Consider the following 21,822-nt stretch of genomic DNA (forward strand, 5'->3'; position numbering starts at 1 on the left):
TTTCAATATAGACGTTTGTAGCTATAACTCTCAAAATCACTCACTTGTTTCTCCTACATCATGCATGGTATGCTGCTTCTAAGAATTACTTTCATTTTTGGTTTCTTCTATGACACAATTGTCATTGAGTAGTATGTTGTTCAATCTCTACAAGTTTGTATATACTGAAGTTTCTATTGTTATTTATTTTTTTCCCATTGTGGTCAGATAGCATTCAAAATTGATCATAATTTCCCAGTATTCTTAGGACTTGCTTTGCCGTCTGCTACATTATCTACTCTAGAGAACGTTCCACAGGCTGATGCTACTATGCAGTCTCCAGTGTTGAGATGGAACAGTCTATGGATGTCTGTGATGTCTCTCTCATCTATGGAGTCATTTCACCAGCGCTGCTGTTCAGTTTGCATCAGGATGATGTATTGCTGAGGATGGGTTACTAACATTACCCACTACTATTTTGTGCTTACTATATTGGTGGTATTTGTTTTATGAAACTGGTACAACTGCGTTTGGTTCATATATGTTTAAAATTATAATGTTCTCTGGGTGATGAATTGTTTCCTTAAGCACCCTTTAAAGTTTTTGTTTTAAATCTATTTCATAAGATTTTACACACAAACTTGTTTTCAAGTTCCATTTCCTTGGAATACTTTTTGTTGATAAGGTGCATTTCTTAGAGGCAAAAATTAGATTCTGTGATTTTAATTTTTGGTTGTATATGTGTGTGGTGTTTTTATGTATACAATATTCTGTCTGCGTGTATGCCTGCCGGCCAGAAGAGGACAGCAGACCCCATTACCGATGGTTGTGAGCCACCATGTGGTTCCTGGGAATTGAACTCAGGACCTTTGGAAGAGCAGGCAATGCTCTTAACCTCTGAGCCATCTCTCCAGCCCAGTGTGTGGTGTTTTTTGTTGTTGCTGCTGTTACTTTCTTTTTTGAAATAGGACATCACTATGCAGCCCTAGCTGCCTGCCCTAAAACTAGGTAGACTGGAGTAGGCTTCTTGAGCTCACAGAGACCCTCCTGCATTTGTTTTCTGAGTGCTAGGATGAAGTGTGCACCACAACATCCGGCTGGATCCTGTTTAATTTAATCTTCTAGTCTGTCTTTCAGCTGAGAAATGTAGACCACTAATATTGACTCATTACTGAAATGTGTTATTAATTCCAGAGTCATATTTACAATGTTTTTTGTGTGTTTTCTTATTCTTTATTTGCTTATGTTCTATTCTAATGTTGTTTGGTCTTTCCTTTGCCTCACAAATGTATTTATTTTCTTTAGTTGGAAGGATTCCTTCAAGAATCCCTTTATAGCTAGTAAGTAGTCATGTATTTTTTTAGTCTATTTTTATTGTGGTAAGTTTTCCTCCTTCACTTATGACCAACAGTTTTACTGTGTATGGCAGTCTGTGTTGGTTACTGTTGTCATTCAGAACTTGAAACATATCACTCTAAGAACTCCCTGGCTTTTTAAGTTTCTGTTGAAAAATCTGATGTTATTATGATAGGTTTGCTTTTCTGTGTGACTTCTCATTTCTCATAACTTCCAAATATCCTTTTTTCTTCTGTACATTTATTGATTTGACTATAATATAATGTAGGGAGGTTATCTGACCTTTTTAGTGTCCCATAGTGTGGTGGTTTGAATGAAAATGGCCCCTCTAGGCTCATAGGGAGTGCCATTATTTGAAAAGATTAGGAATGTGGACTTGTTGGAGTAGGTGTGGCCTTACTGGAGCAAGTGTGTCACTTGGGGTGGGCTATGAGGTTTCAGAAGTTCAAGCCACATCCAGCAGCTCTATCTCTCCCTGCTGATCAGATGTAGAACTTTTAGCTCTGCCTCCAGCACCATCTCTGCCTGAATGCTACCATGCTTCCCACTATGATGATGATGTACTAAACCTCTGAACCTGTAAGCCAGTCCTAATGAAATGTCTTCCTCTTTAGCTGCCATGTTCATGACAGTCCTTCACAACAATGGAAATTCTAACTAAGACAGAAGTTGGTAGCAGGGACTGGGGTATTGCAGTTATAAGCCTGACCATGTTTTTGTGTGAAAGAATATAGAACATTTTTGGACTTTGTAGTAGAAAAACAACTCAACACTTTAAGTGGGTTTAATGGGCCATACTAATAAGAGCATGGAAGACAGTGGTTCTGATGTTGATTTGAACTGTGGGGCCTGGTACTAGAGTTTTCATAGAAGATTATTAATATGTGGCCTAAAGATCATTCTTGTGATGTTTTTAGAAGAATATGACTGCTTTCTGCCCTTATCCATAAATTCTGCCTGAGGCTAAATTGAAGAGTTCTACATTAACAATGTGTACAGAGGAGATTTCCAGACAGTCTAGTATTGACTGTGTTGTTTGGTTATTAGTGGCCACATTTATGCACATCTATAATGGAAAGGAGCAAGCTGAACAAGGAAAAATACAAAATGTACAGTTTAAGGAGTAAAGGAATGCCAAGAATAAAGGGAATGGTGACCTCAGGGCCAGACCCTACCCAGCTAAGTTTCCAACTTGAGAAAAGGAATTAAAGAAGAGTTTAGATCACAAACCTTTAATCACAGCACTCAGGAGGCAGAGGCAGGTGGATTTCAGAGTCTGTAGTCAGCCTGATTTACAGAGTGAGTTCTAGAACAGCCAAGATTAGGCTGTGAAGGAAACCATCAAAACCAGAAAGCTGATGTAGATGTAATTGAATGAGGGGGTTATGTTACAGCCCCAGCAAGCAGAAGAGCTTGGCAGCTTTAGCTACTTGGTTCTGGCTTTAGAGTCAAGGATAAAAGAAGGTGCATGGGTTATAGAATCTCTTTCTGCAACTAAGGAAAGCAGCTGAGTCCAGTCATGTTGCAGGGGTGTCCCTGCACTGAGGCCTAGGGAGGTCATTGTATAAAGCTATAAAGTGATGCCTAGATTGCCATGGAGACCACAAGATGTTTGAGATGCCAGTCATGGGATATCTGCCGAGAAGAGATGCTAACAGGGAATGGAACTAGCCCAAAAAAGAGAAATGTATTTGGTGTAGGAGGTCCTTCTGTTTATGTTTTGATTTTATTGGCTAATGAATAAAGAAACTGCTTTGGGCCTGACAGGGCAGAACTTAGGTAGGCAGAGAAGACAGAACTGAATTCTGGGAAGAACAGCAGAGAGAGAGACGCCATGGATCTTCTGCCTGAGACGATGCTGGTTAGAATCTTGCCGGTAAGCCACAGTCACGTGGTGATACACAGATTAATAGAAATAAGTTAAATTAAGATGTAAAAATTAGCCAGTAAGAAGCTAGAGCTAATGGGCCAGGCAGTGTTTAAATGAATACAGTTTCTGTGTGATTATTTCAGGTGTAAGCTAGCCGGGTGGCAGGGATGACAAGCAGCCTGCTCCTCCTGTTACATGTACTGTAGTCAGTGAAGTGGAAAGGAGTTGGAGACCTGAGGAGTGTTTTGGCATCGGACATGGAGACGCAGTGTTTGGAGTTTACCCAGGTGGTTTCTGGTCTTGCTTTGGTCTAGTATTTTCTCACTATGATCCATTTCCTCCCTTTTGGACTAGCTATATATATATATATATATCCTGTGCTATTGTTTGTTGGAAGTTTGTGATCTATTTTCTTGTTTTGATTTTATAGGAGATAATAGTTGAGATTTCCATAAGCATCAGTGACTTTGATCTTTAGACTTTTCAATAAGTTTGAAACTGTTATAGACTATGGGGACTTTTGGAGCTGAAGGACTGAACACAATTTTGAGTTGATATGGATACGATCCTATGGGGGCCAAGGAATGGACAGAGGTGGTTTGGATTAAAATGGCCCCCATAGTCTCACAGTGAGTAGCATTATTTGAGCGGATTAGGACATGTGGCCTTGTTGGAGGAAATGTGTCATTAAAGGTGGGCTCTGAGGTTTCAGAAGCTCAAGCCAGGCCCAGTGGCTCACTCTCTCTTCCTGTTGCCTATGGATCCAGATGTAGAACTCTGAGCTCCTTCTCCAGCACCATGTCTGCCTGAGTGCTGCCATGCTTCCTACCATGATGATGATGGACTGAATCTCTGAGCCTATAAGTTAGCTCCCAATAAATGTTTTCCTCTTTAAGAGCTGGCATGTTCACAGTGTCTCTTTACAGCAACAGAAACCCTAAGTCACACAGATCTACAATGTTCTACACATGCTTTCTTGGTATTTTGCCCTACCTTGATTTATTCTACTGATGAGGTTTCCATGGATCTAATAAACTTTTGATTATTTTACTTGCAGCATGTTAATTTGTAATTCTTTTCACTATTTCTCTTTTTTTAGATTTTTCTTTTTTATTGTTTTTATTGAGCTATATGTTTTTTCTTTATTGAATTCTACCTTCATATCCTATTTTGACTTCCTTTTCCAGTTGCTTGTGTTTTCTTCAATTCGTTCAGGAGTTTGTATACTCTCTGATTTCTTCAAATATAATTATTCTTTTGAATTCTTTGTTGAAAATTTCATCTCATTCACTCTTATTTGAGGATTTTACTGAAATTAATCACTTTTGAAGGAGATATGATGCCTTGGTGTTTCATAATTTTGAGTTAGAGGCTAGTTCACTATTTGGACATTTTTAAAAGATATTTTTATTTTTTGTGTCTGGGTTTTTGCCTGAATGTATGTCTAAGCACCATATGCATATCAGGTGCCCATGGAGGCCAGAAAAAGAGGATCAAATCCCCTGGAACAGGAATTATAAACAGTTGTAATCCCCTTGATGAGTTCTAGGATTCAAGCCAGGGTCTCCTCTTAACCTCTTAGCCATGTCTTGTGCCCAGATTGTTGTTGCAATCATTGCTCTTCTTTCAGTGGAAATGTCTGCAGTGTTCAGGGGGGGACTAGGTTGCAGTACGGTTGAAGTGCTGTCTTTTCCTACTAGCCCTCTGTTCAGAACACCAAGCTCAGTCTCTGGTACTCTCTTAAAAAAAGACTCTTGGGGCTGCCTTATTCTGGCCTCTGTGGTCATAGATACACATGTAGGCAAAATACCTGGACACATAAAATCAAAACAAAGAAACTGCCTGATTGGAAGTTGAAACCTCAACTCTTTCAGCATTTATTGCTAGGATCCCAGGTACTTGTCAACATTCCTGGATGGTCAAGTCACAGAAGCTTGTCCCATCAGTGGGGGTCATGGTTATCTGTGCTCGTCATAAATCTGGTGGTCCTTCAGGGTCAAGTAGTGATGGTTGTCCTTGCCTCTGGGTAGTTCTTTGTGAGTCTGGGGTCTCATGAAAGATACTAGTCAAACCTCTTGGCATCCTTCAGAAGGCTGACTTCTAATGTATTGTTTCTCCTAAGGAAACCTTTGTGAGGCTGAGTCTCTAATGCTGGTCCCCACTTTGTGGATCAGGATGCAGATGTTTGTAGTGAGGAGCTGTGCGGGCTGCATTCCTTCTGTAGTGAGGCACTGCGGGCAGGCCTGCTTTTCATCCTGCCCAGCTCTTGCATGGTTAGCTTTACACCCGAAATAATTACACGGAAACTGTATTCTTTTAAATACTGCCTGGCCCATTATTTTCAGCCTCTTATTGTCTAATTCTCACATCTCTTGCTTTAACCCATATCTAATAATCTATGTAACACCATGAGTGGTGTCTTACCTGGAAAGATTCAGCATGTCTGACCTGGTGGCTGGCTTCATCGCATCTCTCTCTCTGAGGAGAGGCACGGCAGTCTCTCTCACGTAGGAGAAGCGTGACATCTGTCTGAGCCATCTACCTCACTTCCTTTTTCCTGTTCTGTCTCCTCAACCTATCTAAATCTTGCCCTATCAAAAAGCCAAGGCAGTTTGTTTACTAGCCAATGAGAATCCTACATCATTTCCCCTTTTTCTGTTTAAACAAAAAAGAAAGGCTTTAACTTTAACATAGTAAAGTTACATATAACAAAACAGTTATCATGCAAAAATTACAGTTACAATATTTATATCTACTTTATCTTTTATCATAACAAAGGAAAAACAACTATATTTATCTATCTATTCTTCTTCAGCTCCATCAAAGACTCCAGAAGGACACAATATTACCTAAGTAAATAAGAAATATGCAATTTCCAAACTCTAGAAATGATAGAGACATCTCGCTGCCTGGACAGTCACCCAAAGTTCTTTTGTATTGTTGGGGCATCTATCTTCGGCCTATAGGCCCACAGTATCCAGCAGACTTTCCCATGAAGCAGGAAATTTCAAAGACAGTTCAGTCACTATCTGCTGTGTCCTGTAGAATGTCTCGCAGACTCTTTCATGAGTCAGGAACCCGAAAGAATCATCTCACATTTAGGCAAGTTCAGCAGTCCTCTCTCTGCTGGTTCTTTGTGAGCAGTTTCTTGCCAAAATGGCTGTCAAACTCCGTAAGGATCCTCTTCGATGCCCATCTTCCTCTTAAAGTAGATTGGTGCTGCCAGGAGCTGACGTGTCTCATTGTTATGAAAAGTCCTAAGTTATTAAAACATTTAAGTGGAATATTCTCTAGTCTTTGAAATATATTAGGAATGCCTATCTAACTGAAATATATCTCTATATATCTAGAAAATCTAACTAACATGACTATAAGCTTTACTATTATTAATGATTATCCATTAATAACCTATATTTCTTAATTATGCATTACATTTTTAAAATGAACTACAAAATCACAATACCTTAATCAAGATCAGACATGCATATACATATAACAAAATTGACCTTAAAATCCATACCAATGCAAATTATTCATATCTATATCATATCCCCCTTTAAATGTAAAAGAATATTTATAAGCAATATTTGGGAACATGGGTGCAGCTATTTCTCTCCAAACTGCTTCCTGCTGAATGGGGACGCTGTTAATCAAATTTTTCATGGTGTAACCTGTGTGCCAGGTTCATCTCAGTCATCAGTTGGGTGATGTAATTTTCTGAAGGTGGTCACAGCAACCTTTCAGGAGGCTGTGGTCTGTCATACCATATTGGGATAGATGCAATCCATAGGGTCTCATTTTCTGTAAAAACAAAAGAAGAATCTCTTTTCCAAAGTATTATATCCTTAGATCCAAATTCTGAAGTCAAGGTATTTTCAAAATATCTTTCTTGGATTAGTTCAGCAGCATTTATAAACAAATATCTTTTAACAGCTGTTGCTTCTTCCTCAGCATCCAAACAATTCAAAGAGAGCATAATAGTATACAGTATCAAGATTCTCTGCGTATTTTCCATCTTTGTCCAGCTTTATTTTAACCCCTATTTCATTTATTTTTACTTTTATTTTTTGAGACAGGTTCTCTGTATATCTTTGTCCTGGAATAACTCTTTAGACCAGGCTGTCCTTGAACCCTCAGAAATCTGTCTGTCTCTGCCTCCCAGGCATTAGGATTAAAGGCGTGTGCTACCACACCTTGAAGTCACAGAGGTCAATCTCTGCCTCCCAAGTGTTGGGATCAAAGGTGTGTACTATCACACCCAACTACTTTCTTTCTTCCTTTTTTACTTTAAGAACTTTAACTTTTAGTCTGCATATATTTTTAACACACTATAAGCCATTTAGACATTTTCTTCGACTTTGAATCTTTCTTTTACTGTATATCTCTCTTTTAGTGACCACAGGAGTCTTTAATTTACCAAACAATATTGGTAGGACAAAAGCCATGACTTTGGCAGCTGGGTACAGCCCATTCCTTAGTTTTCCAGCCTCACGGTAGAGGTACGAGGTACCGGCAGGAGCCATGTTTATCGCCACAACTCTATGGCATTTCAAGGTCCCTGCCAGCAAGCAAGCTACAACAGTGTTAAACAGCACTTAAAAGCTCCATAGTCAGGACTGCCTGCTTGAAAGTGTCAGAGTTTGCCCTGGCAGGACGGCCCAGAAATCTGGCATTTTAAAACAGCACAGCTTTTTCCCTGCTACAGCTGAAAACCGAAAAACACACGTTCAGACCCGAGAAATTGCTGCTACCAAGAAGCCATGCTTTACTCTATTCTTTCCCAAGCTTTCTCAAGCTTTCTGGGGATTCAGTTATCCACGTTGGGTGCCAATCTGTAGTGAGGAGCTGTGGGCCGTGGGCCTGCCTCCCTGCTCCTGGCCACTGGCTAGCTTATGCCCCAAAATAACAACACACAAATTGTATTCTTTTAAATACTGCCTGGCCCATTATTTTCAGCCTCTTATTGTCTAATTCTCACATCTCTTGCTTTAACCCATATCTAATAATCTATGTAACACCATGAGTGGTGTCTTACCCGGAAAGATTCATCATGTCTGACCTGGTGGCTGGCTTCATCGCATCTCTCTCTCTCTCTCTGAGGAGAGGCACAGCAGTCTCTCTCACTTAGGAGAAGCGTGACATCTGTCTGAGCCATCTACTTCACTTCCTTTTTCCTGTTCTGTCTACTCAACCTATCTAAATCTTGCCCTATCAAAAAGCCAAGGCAGTTTGTTTATTAGCCAATGAGAATCCTCCATCAGATGTTAGTCCCCACACTTGGGCAGTCCTTCCTGATATCCAGAGTGCTTCTCGGAACCTGAGTCTGTGTTCTATGCAGACATTGTCTTTCATCAGTTTTACACCTTGCTATATCCTGGGCAGCTTTCAAAGACAGAGTTAGGGGTTAGGAGTACAGAAAAAGAGATACAAACATTTAAGTTAGCTGAAAAAAATAAGCAAAAACCAGATACTAATGAATAGGAAGAAAACAATAAAGTTGCTATCAATAGTAAGCATTTTTTTTTAAAAAAAATAAGAGCAATCTCATGGTTAATCTAAGAAGAAAGTAAAAGACATTTACAGAAATGTTAAAAAGCAATTTAAAAAATTTAACCATAAACTAATAAATTTTAAAACTAAGAGTACAATTTTTGAGGAGGGGGAGAGATTTTGAGACAGGGTTTCTAAAACTCACTCTGTAGACCAAGGTGGCCTTGAACACACAGAGATCCACCTGCCTCTGCCTCCCTGGAGTGCTGGGATTAAAGATGTGTGCCACTAAGACCCAGCTGAAAGTATAATTTTTAAAAAATTTAATTGCCTCTGTTGACACAAGGAAACACAGAAAACTCATCTTCACAATAAATGTGGGATGATATAATCTATATTAAAGATGCTGAAGATATATAAACTGTAGAGTAGGGGAAAGTATCTGCTGTAGAGTAGGAAAATGTATCTGCAAACCACATCTAGGAATGGACTAGTTCCTCGAACAAATAAAGAACTTAAAAATCTTAACAGTTAAAAAACATTCATCATTAGAAGACAGGTTACTGATATGATACATTTCACCAAAGACATTATACAGATATCAAATAAAAGCAAATGGAAGTGTGCTCTGATGTTATCAGCCATTAATGCTGAATGTACTTCATCAATTAAGACCACTGTGTTATCTCTATACACTTACCAACAAAATATTAAAACCACTGAATGCTTGCTAGGAATCAGAAAAATTGGATCACCCATACAGTGCTAGTAGAAATGTAACATGATACAGCTATCATGTGATCTTCTAATAACCTATCCATTACAAGAAATACCTTATAATCCTGCAATTACATACTTGGGAACTTATACCAGAAAAATAAAAATCTACATTCACACAAAAATTACTAAGAATACTCATAACACCTTTTTGCGTAGACAGGAAACTAGATATAGCCCAAATGTTCTTCAACAGGAGAATAGTTAAAAGGTTTCCAACCAGGGAATGTTAGTATTAAAACAGCAACACAGGAAACAAGGATGACTGTCAAGGCATAAAGCAAATCTTAAGTAAGTATTAAGACTAAGACTAAACTTGTGGGGGGCCCAAGTCCTGCTGATCGAGCCCCTACCCCAAAAAGACCACAGCATGTGCCTGGAAACACATTTCTGAATTGACAAAATTTTATATATGAAGGACAGCTGAGTGTGACTGGTAGAGAAGACAGGACTAGGCTGTTAGAGTAGGAGGCAGGGAATAAGAAAATGGTTACAAGAGGGATCTTTGTGGGATTGGAAGTGTTCAGTTCCATAACTGAACAATAAAATTTCATATAAATTTATATACATAGTGGTACCTACCTATAATCCTAGTACTAAGAAGGCAGAGGCAGGATGATCAAAATTTCAAAGACATCTTCAGCTATACAGAAAGTTGAAGGCCAGTTTGGAATGCCTAGTCTGAGCCTGGAGAAGTGGGGAGTAGGACGATGACAATGGTGACAAGAAAGGCTGCTACTACTGCAGTACTAGAGAGCACAGCTCAGTGGGGCAGAGTACTTGCTAGCGTGCACAACCTCTCGGGGATCCACAGTAAAGCTACCCCACTATAAACACACAACAATCATAATAACAAAAACCCATTGTAAGGAGGGGAGACATGTATGTAAAGATGAAACAGGGCTAGGGATGTACTTCTGTGGTAGAGGATGCCCTGGGTTCAATTCCCAAAACAGGAGAAAAATTGATAAAATGTTTATAATTGTTAAAGATGGGCAATAAGCATGTATAGTGTAGGGGGTCCTTCTGTTTATGTGTTGCTTTCATTGGTTAATCAATAAAGAAACTGCTTGGCCTGATAGGGCAGAACTTAGGTAGGCAGAGAAGACAGAACTGAATTCTAGGAGGAAGAAAGCAGCGTCAGAGAGCTGCCATGGAGACACCAGGTTAGACATGCTAAATCTTTCCTGGTAAGCCACGACCATAGAAATGGGTTAAATCAAGATGTGAGAGTTAACCAATAGGAGGCTAGAGCTAATGGCCAAGCAGTGTTTTAATTAATACAGTTTCTGTGTGATTATTTAGGGTGTAAGCTAGCAGGGAGGCCGGAACAAAGGGGCCCTCTTTCCATCAACACATATAGGACATTGTATGATTTCCTTTACATGTTGTACATTTAAAATACTACAAAAGAAAAATTTGAAAATACACTAAAATACCTCAATATTATCTCTGAAAGATCTGGATAAATCCAGATCTCCCCAAAGAAAGCCCTGGATAAATCCAGGTTTCCCCCCACGACCCCCAGTAGGAAGAAAATAGCCAAAAATCTAAGCAGGAAGAGAAGAATCAGAAATCTAGGATTAGTCGGTTCAGTGACAGTATTTCAGGAACTAGCTGAAGATAAAGTTAGATTGTAATCTTGAGAATAATCTTGAGAAACAGGGAGTTTCCCCCTTGTGATTATCATTGGTATTTTGGAATACTGTGTTTCAGGAACTAGCTGATTATGACCCTGAGGGTGATCCTGAGAGGCAGGGAGTTGCCCCCTTGTGATCATCACTGGTATTTTCGGAATTTTCTACACCCTCCCTGCCCCTTTTGGATCACTGGGCTATGGTTTCTTCCCTTAAAAACTCCTTCTCCTGGCCACTTGGGGTCGAACTCTTCCCCTGCATGGGTTATGAGTCTCAGCCCCAGTGCACTGGTTCCCATCTCATCTCATCATTAAAACCTCATGTGATTGCAGCAAGGACGGTCTCTCATGAGTTACTGGGGGGGGGGGGTCGTGTTATCCCGAGACTTGAGTGAGAGTCTCCCCACACTGGGGTCTTCCAATCTCCAGGCTTTTACTCACCAATATATTTAAGTTTCTCTTTTCTTAAATTTTTGCTTTTTAAACTTATAAAAGCCAAATGTTGTCTCCAGAAACCTAGTTACTGTTCCTGCTCCCCTTCCACTGGAGTCTGAGTAGGCAGGTCTACCAAGTTCAAGGCTCAGTTGTGGGTATTCTCTTTGGCCTCTACCTGCAGAACCAATATCACGAGGCAGAAGCAGGAGGATGCTGCAGGTTTCAGAACAGCCCAGGTCATACACTAAGGCTCCTTTCAAACAGAAGTACTTGTTTAGCCAAACTTTCCACAGAGGTTTTAGGAATAGGATAGAAGATTATACCTCACAATTACTATGATCTCCAGTGAAGATCAATCTTAGGAGCTTCAAACAAGTATATTAGTTGTGGATTGGATTTTCTTTCTTTCTTTTCTTTTCTTTTCTTTGGTTTTTTGAGACAGGAGTTCTCTATGCAACCTTGGCTGTCCTGGAACTCACTTTGTAGACCAGGCTGGCCTCAAACTCATAGAGACCTGCCTGCCTGGATTGGCATTCCATCACTTTGTCTAGTCCATTCATTAAAAGTAAACATCATCCATCTGAGGGCCCATCATAGAGAGCATGAACACTAGGTGAGGATTCGAGGCAATTTCAGAAACATCTCAATCTCACCAAGTCTGTTTTAGTCCCTCCCAAATTTTGTATTTCATACCCTTAAAGAAAACTGCAGCTGAACTCAGGAATGGAGTAGACCTTAGATCTTCCTTTTCCCTTGGCCAGCACCAAAGAGATAATCATGACGTGTTTCTCCAGAGTCTGCTCTTTGTTCCAACCCTGGCAAACATTAGTAATTAATAACTTTTATCTATACTATTACCATAGTTGTGTAACTGTTCTGTCTGATTCTAGTTATGATTTCATTCAATCTGATACTCACAGTGCAGCCTGAGAAATAGCCTGAGAAATCTTTGGAAAGGGTGTGGGAAACAGAGGGGAAGGGAGAAAGGAAGGAACAGAGGGAGGGGTGGATCTCAGTCACCGTTCCTTTTTGTTGTTGTTTTTCAAGACAGGGCTTTTCTGTGTAGTCCTGGCTGTGCTGGAATTTGCTTTGTAGACCAGGCTGGCCTTGAACATTTCTGCTCCAAGTGCTGGGATTAACAACGTGCTCTACTACCACCCAGCCAAAAGTCAACATTCTTTTCCTTCCTACTTTATATAGATAGGAGCAATTTTTCACCAAGCAAACCAGTACAGCACAGATCCAGGGCAAAAGGATCCAAAATCTGTAACATTTACCCTGTGCATAATACCTATCCTTTGTTCTGAAGCAGACAGGCATCCTCTCGATGGAAACAAACATTGCCACCAGTATCTTGGAACTCATATCCCATCAGCTCCCCCAGAAAAGAAAAGTTATCAGTATTTCTAGTGGTGGACTTGCAGGACCGAGTCCCTTGACCAAGAGTAGAGTGTATACATCTAGACTGTATTAAGAAGAAAATGACAATAACCTTAAAAGGGAAAATAGTCATACCAAAATCCTTTCAGGATCCTTCAGGATCAAGCATATTCTCATTATAATAGCTTATCTCTTCCTATTATTTTCCTCAGCCATTCTGAATGTCGTGTATGCCTTGTCTTCCCATACAGTATTCCCTTTCTTTCCTCTTCTTTCTTTCCCCTTCCACTTCCTCACTTGGCTACCTTCCATCTTCCAGTGGTTTCTTCAATATGCTTTCTCAGGAGGGTTTATCTTAAAACTGCAATTTCTGTAACATATCATACCTTCTCTATTATTACACTCATTTAGGCTTTATAAGGACTTCCTCTTTTTCAATACAGGGTCTCCCTATGGCCTGGAAATTACAGTCTTCCAGCTTCTGCTTCCTGAGTGCAGGATTTACAAGCATGTGCCACCATTCCCATTCCCATCAAGGACTGAAGATAGAGAAGAGTGAGAGATCAGAAGAGACCGTACCAGAGATGGAGAGATCTGAGAGCGAGAAGAGAGAGAGCGCGAAGAGAGAAAAGAAAAGAAAAGGAACAAGATAAGGAAAAGAACATAAATACCTACCACTCACGCGCACTCCTCCCTAATCTCTTATATCTCTCTCTCTCCATCTCTCTCTCTGGTTCTCGCTACGTCTTTCTTTTGTTGTGTCTCTCTGTAGCTTTGGAGCCTGTCCTAGAAACTAGCTCTTGTAGACCAGGCTGGTCTCAAACTTACAGAGATCCACCAGCCTCTGCCTCCTGAGTGCTGGGATTTAAGGACTATTTTCTCAATTCTTTAAATTTCTTACAAGAGGGTAAATTCTTTGAGAACTGGGACTGACTGTATTACTTTCAGGGTGAGATTCTACAGGCCAGGTTAGCATATGTAAGTTTTTAAAATATCTTAAAAATTGATATACTGGAGAACCATAGACAAAACTAAATCAAAAAATCATAGATAATAATGGATACAATTTATTAGTTTATGTAAATTAATCTTAACATGTATTACTTCTTTCAACACACATCAATCCTATGAAGTAGGAGTTACTTTGACATTTATTTTGCTACTACTAAAAAATCCACCACATCAACAACAAAAATCTCCATCTAGGGAGCAGCTGGAGAGAAGGCTAAGTAGTCAAGAGCTCTTGTTACTCTCATAGAGGACTCAGGCTTGATCCCAGCACCCACATCAGGCAACTCACAACTGCCTATGACTCCTGGGATCTTATGCCCTCTTCAGGTTTCTGAGGGCACCAATACACACATGGTGCACAGACTTATGAAGGCACACATACTCACATACAGAAATAAAACAAACCTTAAATAATTTTTTTAAAAAAAGAAAAAATAAACTGTAGGCTAAAGAGATGGCTGAATAGTTAAAAGCACTGACTGTTGCTCTCACAGAGGACTCCTTCGTTTCCCAGCACCCTCAGGGTGGTTTCCCATCAGATTAGGCTAGGCTGTCAGGCCAGTGAACCCCAGGGACCATCCTGAGTCCACTCTGATTGCAAGCATGTATTTCATCTAGACATGGGTTCTAAGAGACTGGACTCTGGCCCTTACGCTTACACAGCACACATTTTACACACTGAGCTATTTCTCAGCCTAAATATGAAGATTCTTAAAGACAACAAGGGCTGAGAATATTGCTCAGAACTAAAGCACACATGTAACATGCATGGCCCTGGGTTTGACTTCCAACACAAGAGATAAAAGACACAAATCAACATTATAGAAAAGTAAATACAGGCAGTAGTGTGCACACACTTTTATATCCAGCACTCAGAAGGCAGAGGCAGGTGGTTCTCTAAGTTTGAGGCCAGCCTGATCTACAAAGCGAGTTTCAGGACAGCCAGGCTACACAGAGAAATCTTGTCTAGAAAAACCAAATGTGTGTGTGAGTGTGTTTCCTTCTTCCCTGTACAGTGTTAGAAATGCTTATTGTGAAACCAAGAATTTCCCCCTTAATTAAAAAAGTAGATGACAACCAAGGAAAACTTTGAAGGTTAAGACTACAGTGATATGATCTGATAAGGGAAAATATAGCCCCAGTAAGAATTTGGGGTCAAGGAAAGGATAAGACAGGGAATGAGAATAAATCTTAACTTTTTCATGACAACGCTGTGATTCATATGTTCTCTTAAGATTGTGGTACTTTTTCAAAATGCCATCCAAACGTATTTTGTCTTTATAGAAAAGGAAACCTAACTAAAAAGTAAGGAGCCCTCCGTCTCCATTTCATGCCATTAGGTGATTATCAAGCAAGAAGCAGAGCCCGTGCTCTTTAATTACGGCCCATATAATTTTTATATTACTAAGTAATATCATGTCTACTGATAAGTCTAGCTTACTTGTAGCCCCTCATATCTGCTGTTTATAGACATGATATTTAACAGCCTAGTTTAATAAACAAATGCAGCTTTATCCTGTGCAAAAGGTATTAGCACTTGCAATGAAACATAATAATTCCATAAAAAGATGCAAATATAATTTCAGAATCCTGAGGTAAGAGTCTCATCTTCCACTGTATCTTTAAAAATGCCCACTCTAGGTATTTTTATATCCTTACCCTTTACAGCTCATTACGAAGGAGCCATCAATCAGTTCTACAGCATCCTTAAAGCATTTTAAATGGGCCAGTGTGGTTTCTTATCACACCTCCATCTTCTCCTACTACTCCCTTTACTTTAGGCTCTAAAACTCAGACATTATTTTCTAACCATATGCTACTCACCATGCTGGGGACTATATAACTTTTTGTTTTTATCAAAATGGTACCCTTTGGGTTTCGACTATATCAGGCTTTCCTTAAACTTAAACGCCAACAGAGCTTAACCAGCAGGCCCATTTAAACAGAAAAAATACTTTTAAAAATTATCTTCTTTGTAATTATTTTTGTCACTTTACATTTGCTAGATTACCAATAAAAATGAATTAACTTCTTTCCATTATCAAGTTTGTTTAGAAATGAAAGAAAGGAGACACTTGTAGACTGAGAAATGTTTTGTGTCTTTACTGTCTCAATTTCCAAAACACACAGTGAAAATACTCCTGAAATTTGAGAAGTTTTCCTCTCTCTCTCTCTCTCTCTCTCTCTCTCTCTCTCTCTCTCTCTCTCTCTCTCTCTCTCTTCTTTCTTTTTAAAAAACCTCATATCCTGCATTCATAGACTAGGACTCGGGAGTCTAGGTTGACAGGTCTGTAGTCACCAAGGCGCCTCTGTCCTTTACCATTTTCATAAATTACGATGATTATTGAACTCTGTTAAATTTGGCAGCAGTATTACAGTCACCTTGAGTATTTAAAATGTTTGAGGTAATGTGGATCCATAACTCTAAAACGGGGCACACGCTCATGAAATTTCTGGTATTGAACACACACACACACACATACACACACCCCGAGACAATTTAATGGCGTCATCTTGATTAGAGTTTCTAACTGTTCCTCTCACTAATAGAGAGTTAGTAGTCGATTTGTCCTGGGATGGGAGGCAGTGACAGACCTGGACGGCCAGGCTTTAATTTTTATCATTATCAGACAACGGCTTCCAACATGAAAGAACTATTACCTCTACCATGGGTCAGTGGGTCCCCGAGGAAGTGGGCCATGAGCACTGAGGCATAATGTTCTAGGTGTCTTTACTAGCTGCTACACACATGCGCCGTAGTGCCTGGAGCTGTCGTTAAACAAAGGGCTAACCTGTCTACCAGTGTCTGTGTAACCTGGACCTGTGTCTGCTTCAGGAAAGGAAGTGGCCCTCATACCCGGCCGGCCAGGGCTCTGGGGGCCGCCTGGCTGGTGCTGCGGGAGGCTGAGGAGCAGTGGGAGCCCAGGGAGCAGCGGTGGCCCTGGGAGCAGCTTACCGCGGTGGAGCCTTTCTTCACAGCTTCCTGAGCATACTCCACTTGGAAAAGGTGTCCATCCGGAGAGAAGACAGTGATTGCCCTGTCATACCGAGAAGCCATCACGATGGACTTCGAAGATTCTACCACACCTCAAAAGCCGCCTAGGATGAGGCTGGAGCCCACGCGCCACCACCTGCTAACTCCCGGAAGTGGGTGCTCAGGCTCCCAACCGCCTCCAGGAAGTCCCGGAGTTCCAGACTTTGGCCCCGCCCCCAGGTCAGGGTGCCTTGGCTGTTTCTCAAGTCCTACTGGCAGAGGAGACCTGGCCTGAAGGATAGGGAAGATGGACTTAACATGTATGATCTTCAAAGGATCTGTGAGTTCGAGGCCAACCTGGTCTACAGAGTGAGTTCCAGGACAGTAAGAGCTACACAGAAAAAAGCTTGGTCCAAATAAAACAAACAAAACAACAACAACAACAAAAAGGTGTATTTTTGGTTTGGTATTAGACTTTGAATCTAGCATATTGCACAGGCCAAACACAGGGTGTGCCCCAAGACACATTCCTAGCTTTTTCAAACTTTGAGAAAATCTTACTAAGCTGCCCAGGTTGGCAAAGAAATAGTGATTTTCCAAATGTTGCTGCTTCTTCCTCCCCTGCCAGCTCTGTAAACAAAATGGAGTTTAAGAGCAAATTAGACATCGACTCGAGAAAATACTCTGCCAAATAATACTAAAGGCAAGAACTAAGATACTACTGTTTAATTAAAGAAAAAATTTAAGAGTTCAAAGATATGGTTTAAATATGTTTAAACTGAGCTGTAGAAAATTTATATGTAACCAGGTGCAACATTACTGCCTATGAAAGAAGTCCTTGTCCTTATCAGTAAGAAGGGAATCTTAAAAATCTGCAACAATGTGTTGTGAGATTAAAACTTGTTTATAGGTGTAATAACTTAAAATGGTGCCAGGTGGGCACTAACAGGCAGGTACATTTAGCTATTATTACATCACATGTATTTTTTATTAGATACCATTTTCCATGGGGAGGAATCTTAAAATTGTGAAATCAACTTTAACTAAAAAGGAAAAAGAAATGTCACAAAGAAGGGAAACTCGTTTCTCTCAGGTCAAAATCCTAGATTCCAGTAGGCTTCTAAAAGTAGTTGGTAGTCATTCCTCCCCCTCCAAGGTTCTCGTCCATGCTCGCCACTCTTAAAACCTTTGATCCGTTCAGGGTGGGGTGGGGTGGCATTCTTGACCAAAACTTCTTTCTCTATGCACCGATTTTTACAGTATCCTGACAGAACAGCATTTGTCAAAAGACATTTGTGAAACGTGTTTGATATTCTTGTTAAACATTCACTTTCCGTTTATTAATTTGCTATAATTATAGATTCATGGGAAGTCTCAAAATTGTGGGGAAAGTGAGGGCCTCCTTTCCCTAGTTCAGTCTGATGGATATACTTGCATACCTACATTATCAAATCCAGGAAACTGGCATTGATGCACCTCAGAGAGCTTTTCTAGATTCCAACAACTCCCTGCACCCCTCTGTAGGCCTCTCTGTGGGATTTGCCAAGTGTAGGTTATTATACAACCACCATAGTCAAGGTCCCCTGTCCAAATACACCTAACTGGTCCCCCTTCGGCAACCTTTGACAAACACTAATCTGTCCTCCACCCCTATAATTTTCTCTGCCAAAAAGTTTATATAAAGTAATGTAAATGTCTTGTGATCTTTTATTTAAAAAAATAAGTATAGATTCCCAAGAAGTTAAGAGAACAATACAGAGTGGTTCCTTGTATCAACCAGGTGGTTATACCTTTCACAACTATAGAACAATGAAAAAACCAGGGGTTAGCATTAGTGTATATCTGATCTGTACATTTGAAGAAAAAATTATTTTAATTATGTGCATTGTGTGAGGGTGTGTGTATACATGAATATGGGTTTCTAGAGGCAAAAATAGGATGTCAGACCATTGAATATGAAGTTACAAGGCAGTACTGATGGTACCTGATATGGGCTCTGGAACCGAATTCAGGTCCCCTATAAGAGCAACAAGTGCTCTTAAACACTGAGCCATCTTTCTGGCCCTGTCTCTAGTTTTGACTTAAAAGCATTTTGTAGACCTTCTTAGAGGACACATTTCAGAAATACTAAGAATGACTGGCCAGGAATGGTGGTGCATATCTTTAATCCCAGCACTCAGGAGGCAGAATGATGGAAGAGTGTCTATGTGTTACTTTCATTGGTTAATAAAGAAACTGCCTTGGCCCTTTGATAGGACAGAAAATTAGGTAGGCAGAGTAAACAGAACAGAATGCTGGGAAGAAGGCAGTGAGGCAGATGCTTCAGGAAGTCACCATAGGCAATCACCATGCCCTCCTCTCTGAGTCAGACGCATGTTAAGATCTCTCCTGGTAAGCCACCACCTCGTGGTGCTACACAGATTATTAAATATGGGTTAGTCAAGATGTGAGAATTAGATAATAAGAGGATGAAACTAATGGGCCAGGCAGTGTTTAAAAGCAAACAGTTTCCGTGTAATTATTTTGGGTAAAGCTAGCCAGGTGGCAGGACATAGCCCGCCATCCTTCTACAGATGCAGAAGCACGTGGATCTTTGTGAGTTTGAGGCCAACAAAGTTGGTGGCCTCAGGCCTCATAGCATGATCTGCATAGCAAGTTTCAGGACAGTGAGCAGCTACATAGAAAAATCTTGCTTACAAAAAAAAATTTTACTACATCCAGGCTTCACAAGCTCCATTCATTTGGCTTGGTGTCTTTATATAGATTTATTTCATTCGTTAACACTAATTTTTCATACTTATAAAAACAGATAATACCTAGTTCACAAAGTATTAATTTGTTACAATGAACAAATTAATCAGTAAATTAATCCTCTATGACTGTCTGTTACAGAGGAAGCTTCTTAAAGTGTTAAAACTGTTATTATTTTTTTTTATTTATTTATTTATTTATTTATTTATTATATAACATTCTGTCTGTGTGTATGTCTGCAGGCCAGAAGAGGGTACCAGACCTCATTACAGATGGTTGTGAGCTACCATGTTGTTGCCGGGAATTGAACTCAGGACCTTTGGAAAAGCAGGCAATGCTCTTAACCACTGAGCCATCTCTCGAGCCCCAAAACTGTTATTATTTATTATAAAGTTAAGTAAAGTTGGTAACTATTTAAGGGAGTAACCAGGAAGAGCAAGACTGCAGCATGGACCAATTTATCCCTCCTTAAGATACGGATTTAAGCAGGCAAAATGGCACTTGAGAGTTGGTGGCAGGAAGATCATGATTTCAAGATGATCTACAAAAGGGCTTGTATAACCTGAGCTGCAGGTAATCCTTCCTCAAAAAAAGTAAGAAAAGTTTTTTAAAAATTTATATTTGGACAAATACATCTTTGGAATTGAATAGAGAAAAGGGAGAAAAGACATTTTCATGACAAGGGCTAGAGATTAGAAAAATGTAGCAAGGAGGAAGAAATTGCCATTTTAAACTTGTGTGTGTGTGTGTGTGTGTGTGTGTGTGTGTTATTTAAATCTTTTTTCAGCTTTGCTTAGCTTACACTTAGCAAAAGTAACATCATGAAACAGTATAATTCCTAGAGGTTTCTGACATTGTCAGTCTTGATGACATGGGCTAACTCTCCTATTAAGAACCACTGCCAGGATGTGTTGGCTCACACCTTTAAACCCAGCACTCGGGAGGCAGTGGCAGGAGTACCTCTGTGAGTTCAAGGCCAACCTGGTTTACAAGAGCTAGTTCCAGGACAGGCACTAAAGCTACACAGAGAAACCCTGTCTCAAACAAACAAAAACTAAAATAAACAAACAAAAAGAACCACTAAAAATACTGAGCAAAATACTTTTAAAATCCATGTGCTGGGTTGACAAATGGTTCAGTGATTAAGAGAGCTTGCATAGGACCCAAGTTTAGTCTTCAGCTTCTTTGTCAGGGGGCTCACAACCTCCTGTAACCGCAGCTCCAGGGAATCCAGTGTCTCCAGGTCTCTGCACACACACGCGCAGAATCATGTTAATGTTCATAATTAAAGGTAAAATAGAAATTTTAAAGTAGATCTGTGTTCACTCAAGAGAGCTTACATAGAATACAGCTTTGTGGTGGAGTGGTTCTGACAGACAGGAAGACAGGCTCAGCTTTCACCCTGGAGACATGGCCTCTTCTCAAAGCACAGTTAAGAAGCTAAAGTGGACCATGGATAGACAAAATTGAAATTCAAAGTCTGGCAAGGCGTTATGGTACACATTTAGGCTTTTGTTGAGTTCCAAAGGCTGTGGCACACAATCAGGGCAAAAGAAAAAAGCCCTGTTCTGTCTTCTGTGGCACACGGGCTGTGTTTCCACATGCCTTCCAAAAATGCATTGCCTCGAAAGTGAAAAATTCAAGTTGATACATGTGCGCTTGCGTGTGTGTGTTGTGTGCGTGTGTATGTGTGTGCGCATACGTGCGCACACGCACACATGCGCACACGCACACATGTGCACACGCACACATGCGCACACGCACACATGCGCACACGCACACATGCGCACATGCGTACACGGCATGGCTTGTATGTATGTGGTGGTCAAAGGGCAATCTAGAACAGCAGTTCTCAAACCTTTCACCTTGTTTGAGGTAAGATCTTATTCACTGCTCGCTGCTGCATCATCAGGGTAGCTGGCCCGCAGACTTGGGACTCTCCTGCATCTGTCTCATTTCAGTGTAGAAGCGCTGGAATTACAGATTGGGTCACCACATTCAGTGTTTGCATAGGCACTGGGGATCCAAACTCAGGTCCTAATGCTTTACCACAGAGCCACATCCCAGGCCCCCAAATAAACTGAACAGGAGAAACATGCAGGTAAATTATAACGAAGCTGGCGCCACCAATATACACAATCCATTCCACGAGCATTGACCTTT

At 40.4% G+C, this 21,822-nt stretch overlaps 1 protein-coding gene across 3 annotated transcripts in view; it reads right to left on the reverse strand.

The window, feature by feature from the left end:
- Nucleotides 1-16,992, reverse strand: part of Psma8 (proteasome 20S subunit alpha 8) — a 59,915-nt gene extending 42,923 nt beyond the window's left edge. For all 3 annotated transcript variants that reach the window (XM_038330915.1, XM_038330914.1, XM_038330913.1), the window contains exon 1: nt 16,891-16,992. In XM_038330915.1, coding sequence (XP_038186843.1) covers nt 16,891-16,992 — 102 coding nt within the window. The remainder of the gene's footprint in view (nt 1-16,890) is intronic.
- Between the last annotated feature and the right edge of the window lie 4,830 nt (nt 16,993-21,822).

This window comes from Arvicola amphibius, chromosome 5 (genome assembly GCF_903992535.2).
Source record: "Arvicola amphibius chromosome 5, mArvAmp1.2, whole genome shotgun sequence".
In the NCBI taxonomy this organism is placed as follows: domain Eukaryota; kingdom Metazoa; phylum Chordata; class Mammalia; order Rodentia; family Cricetidae; genus Arvicola; species Arvicola amphibius.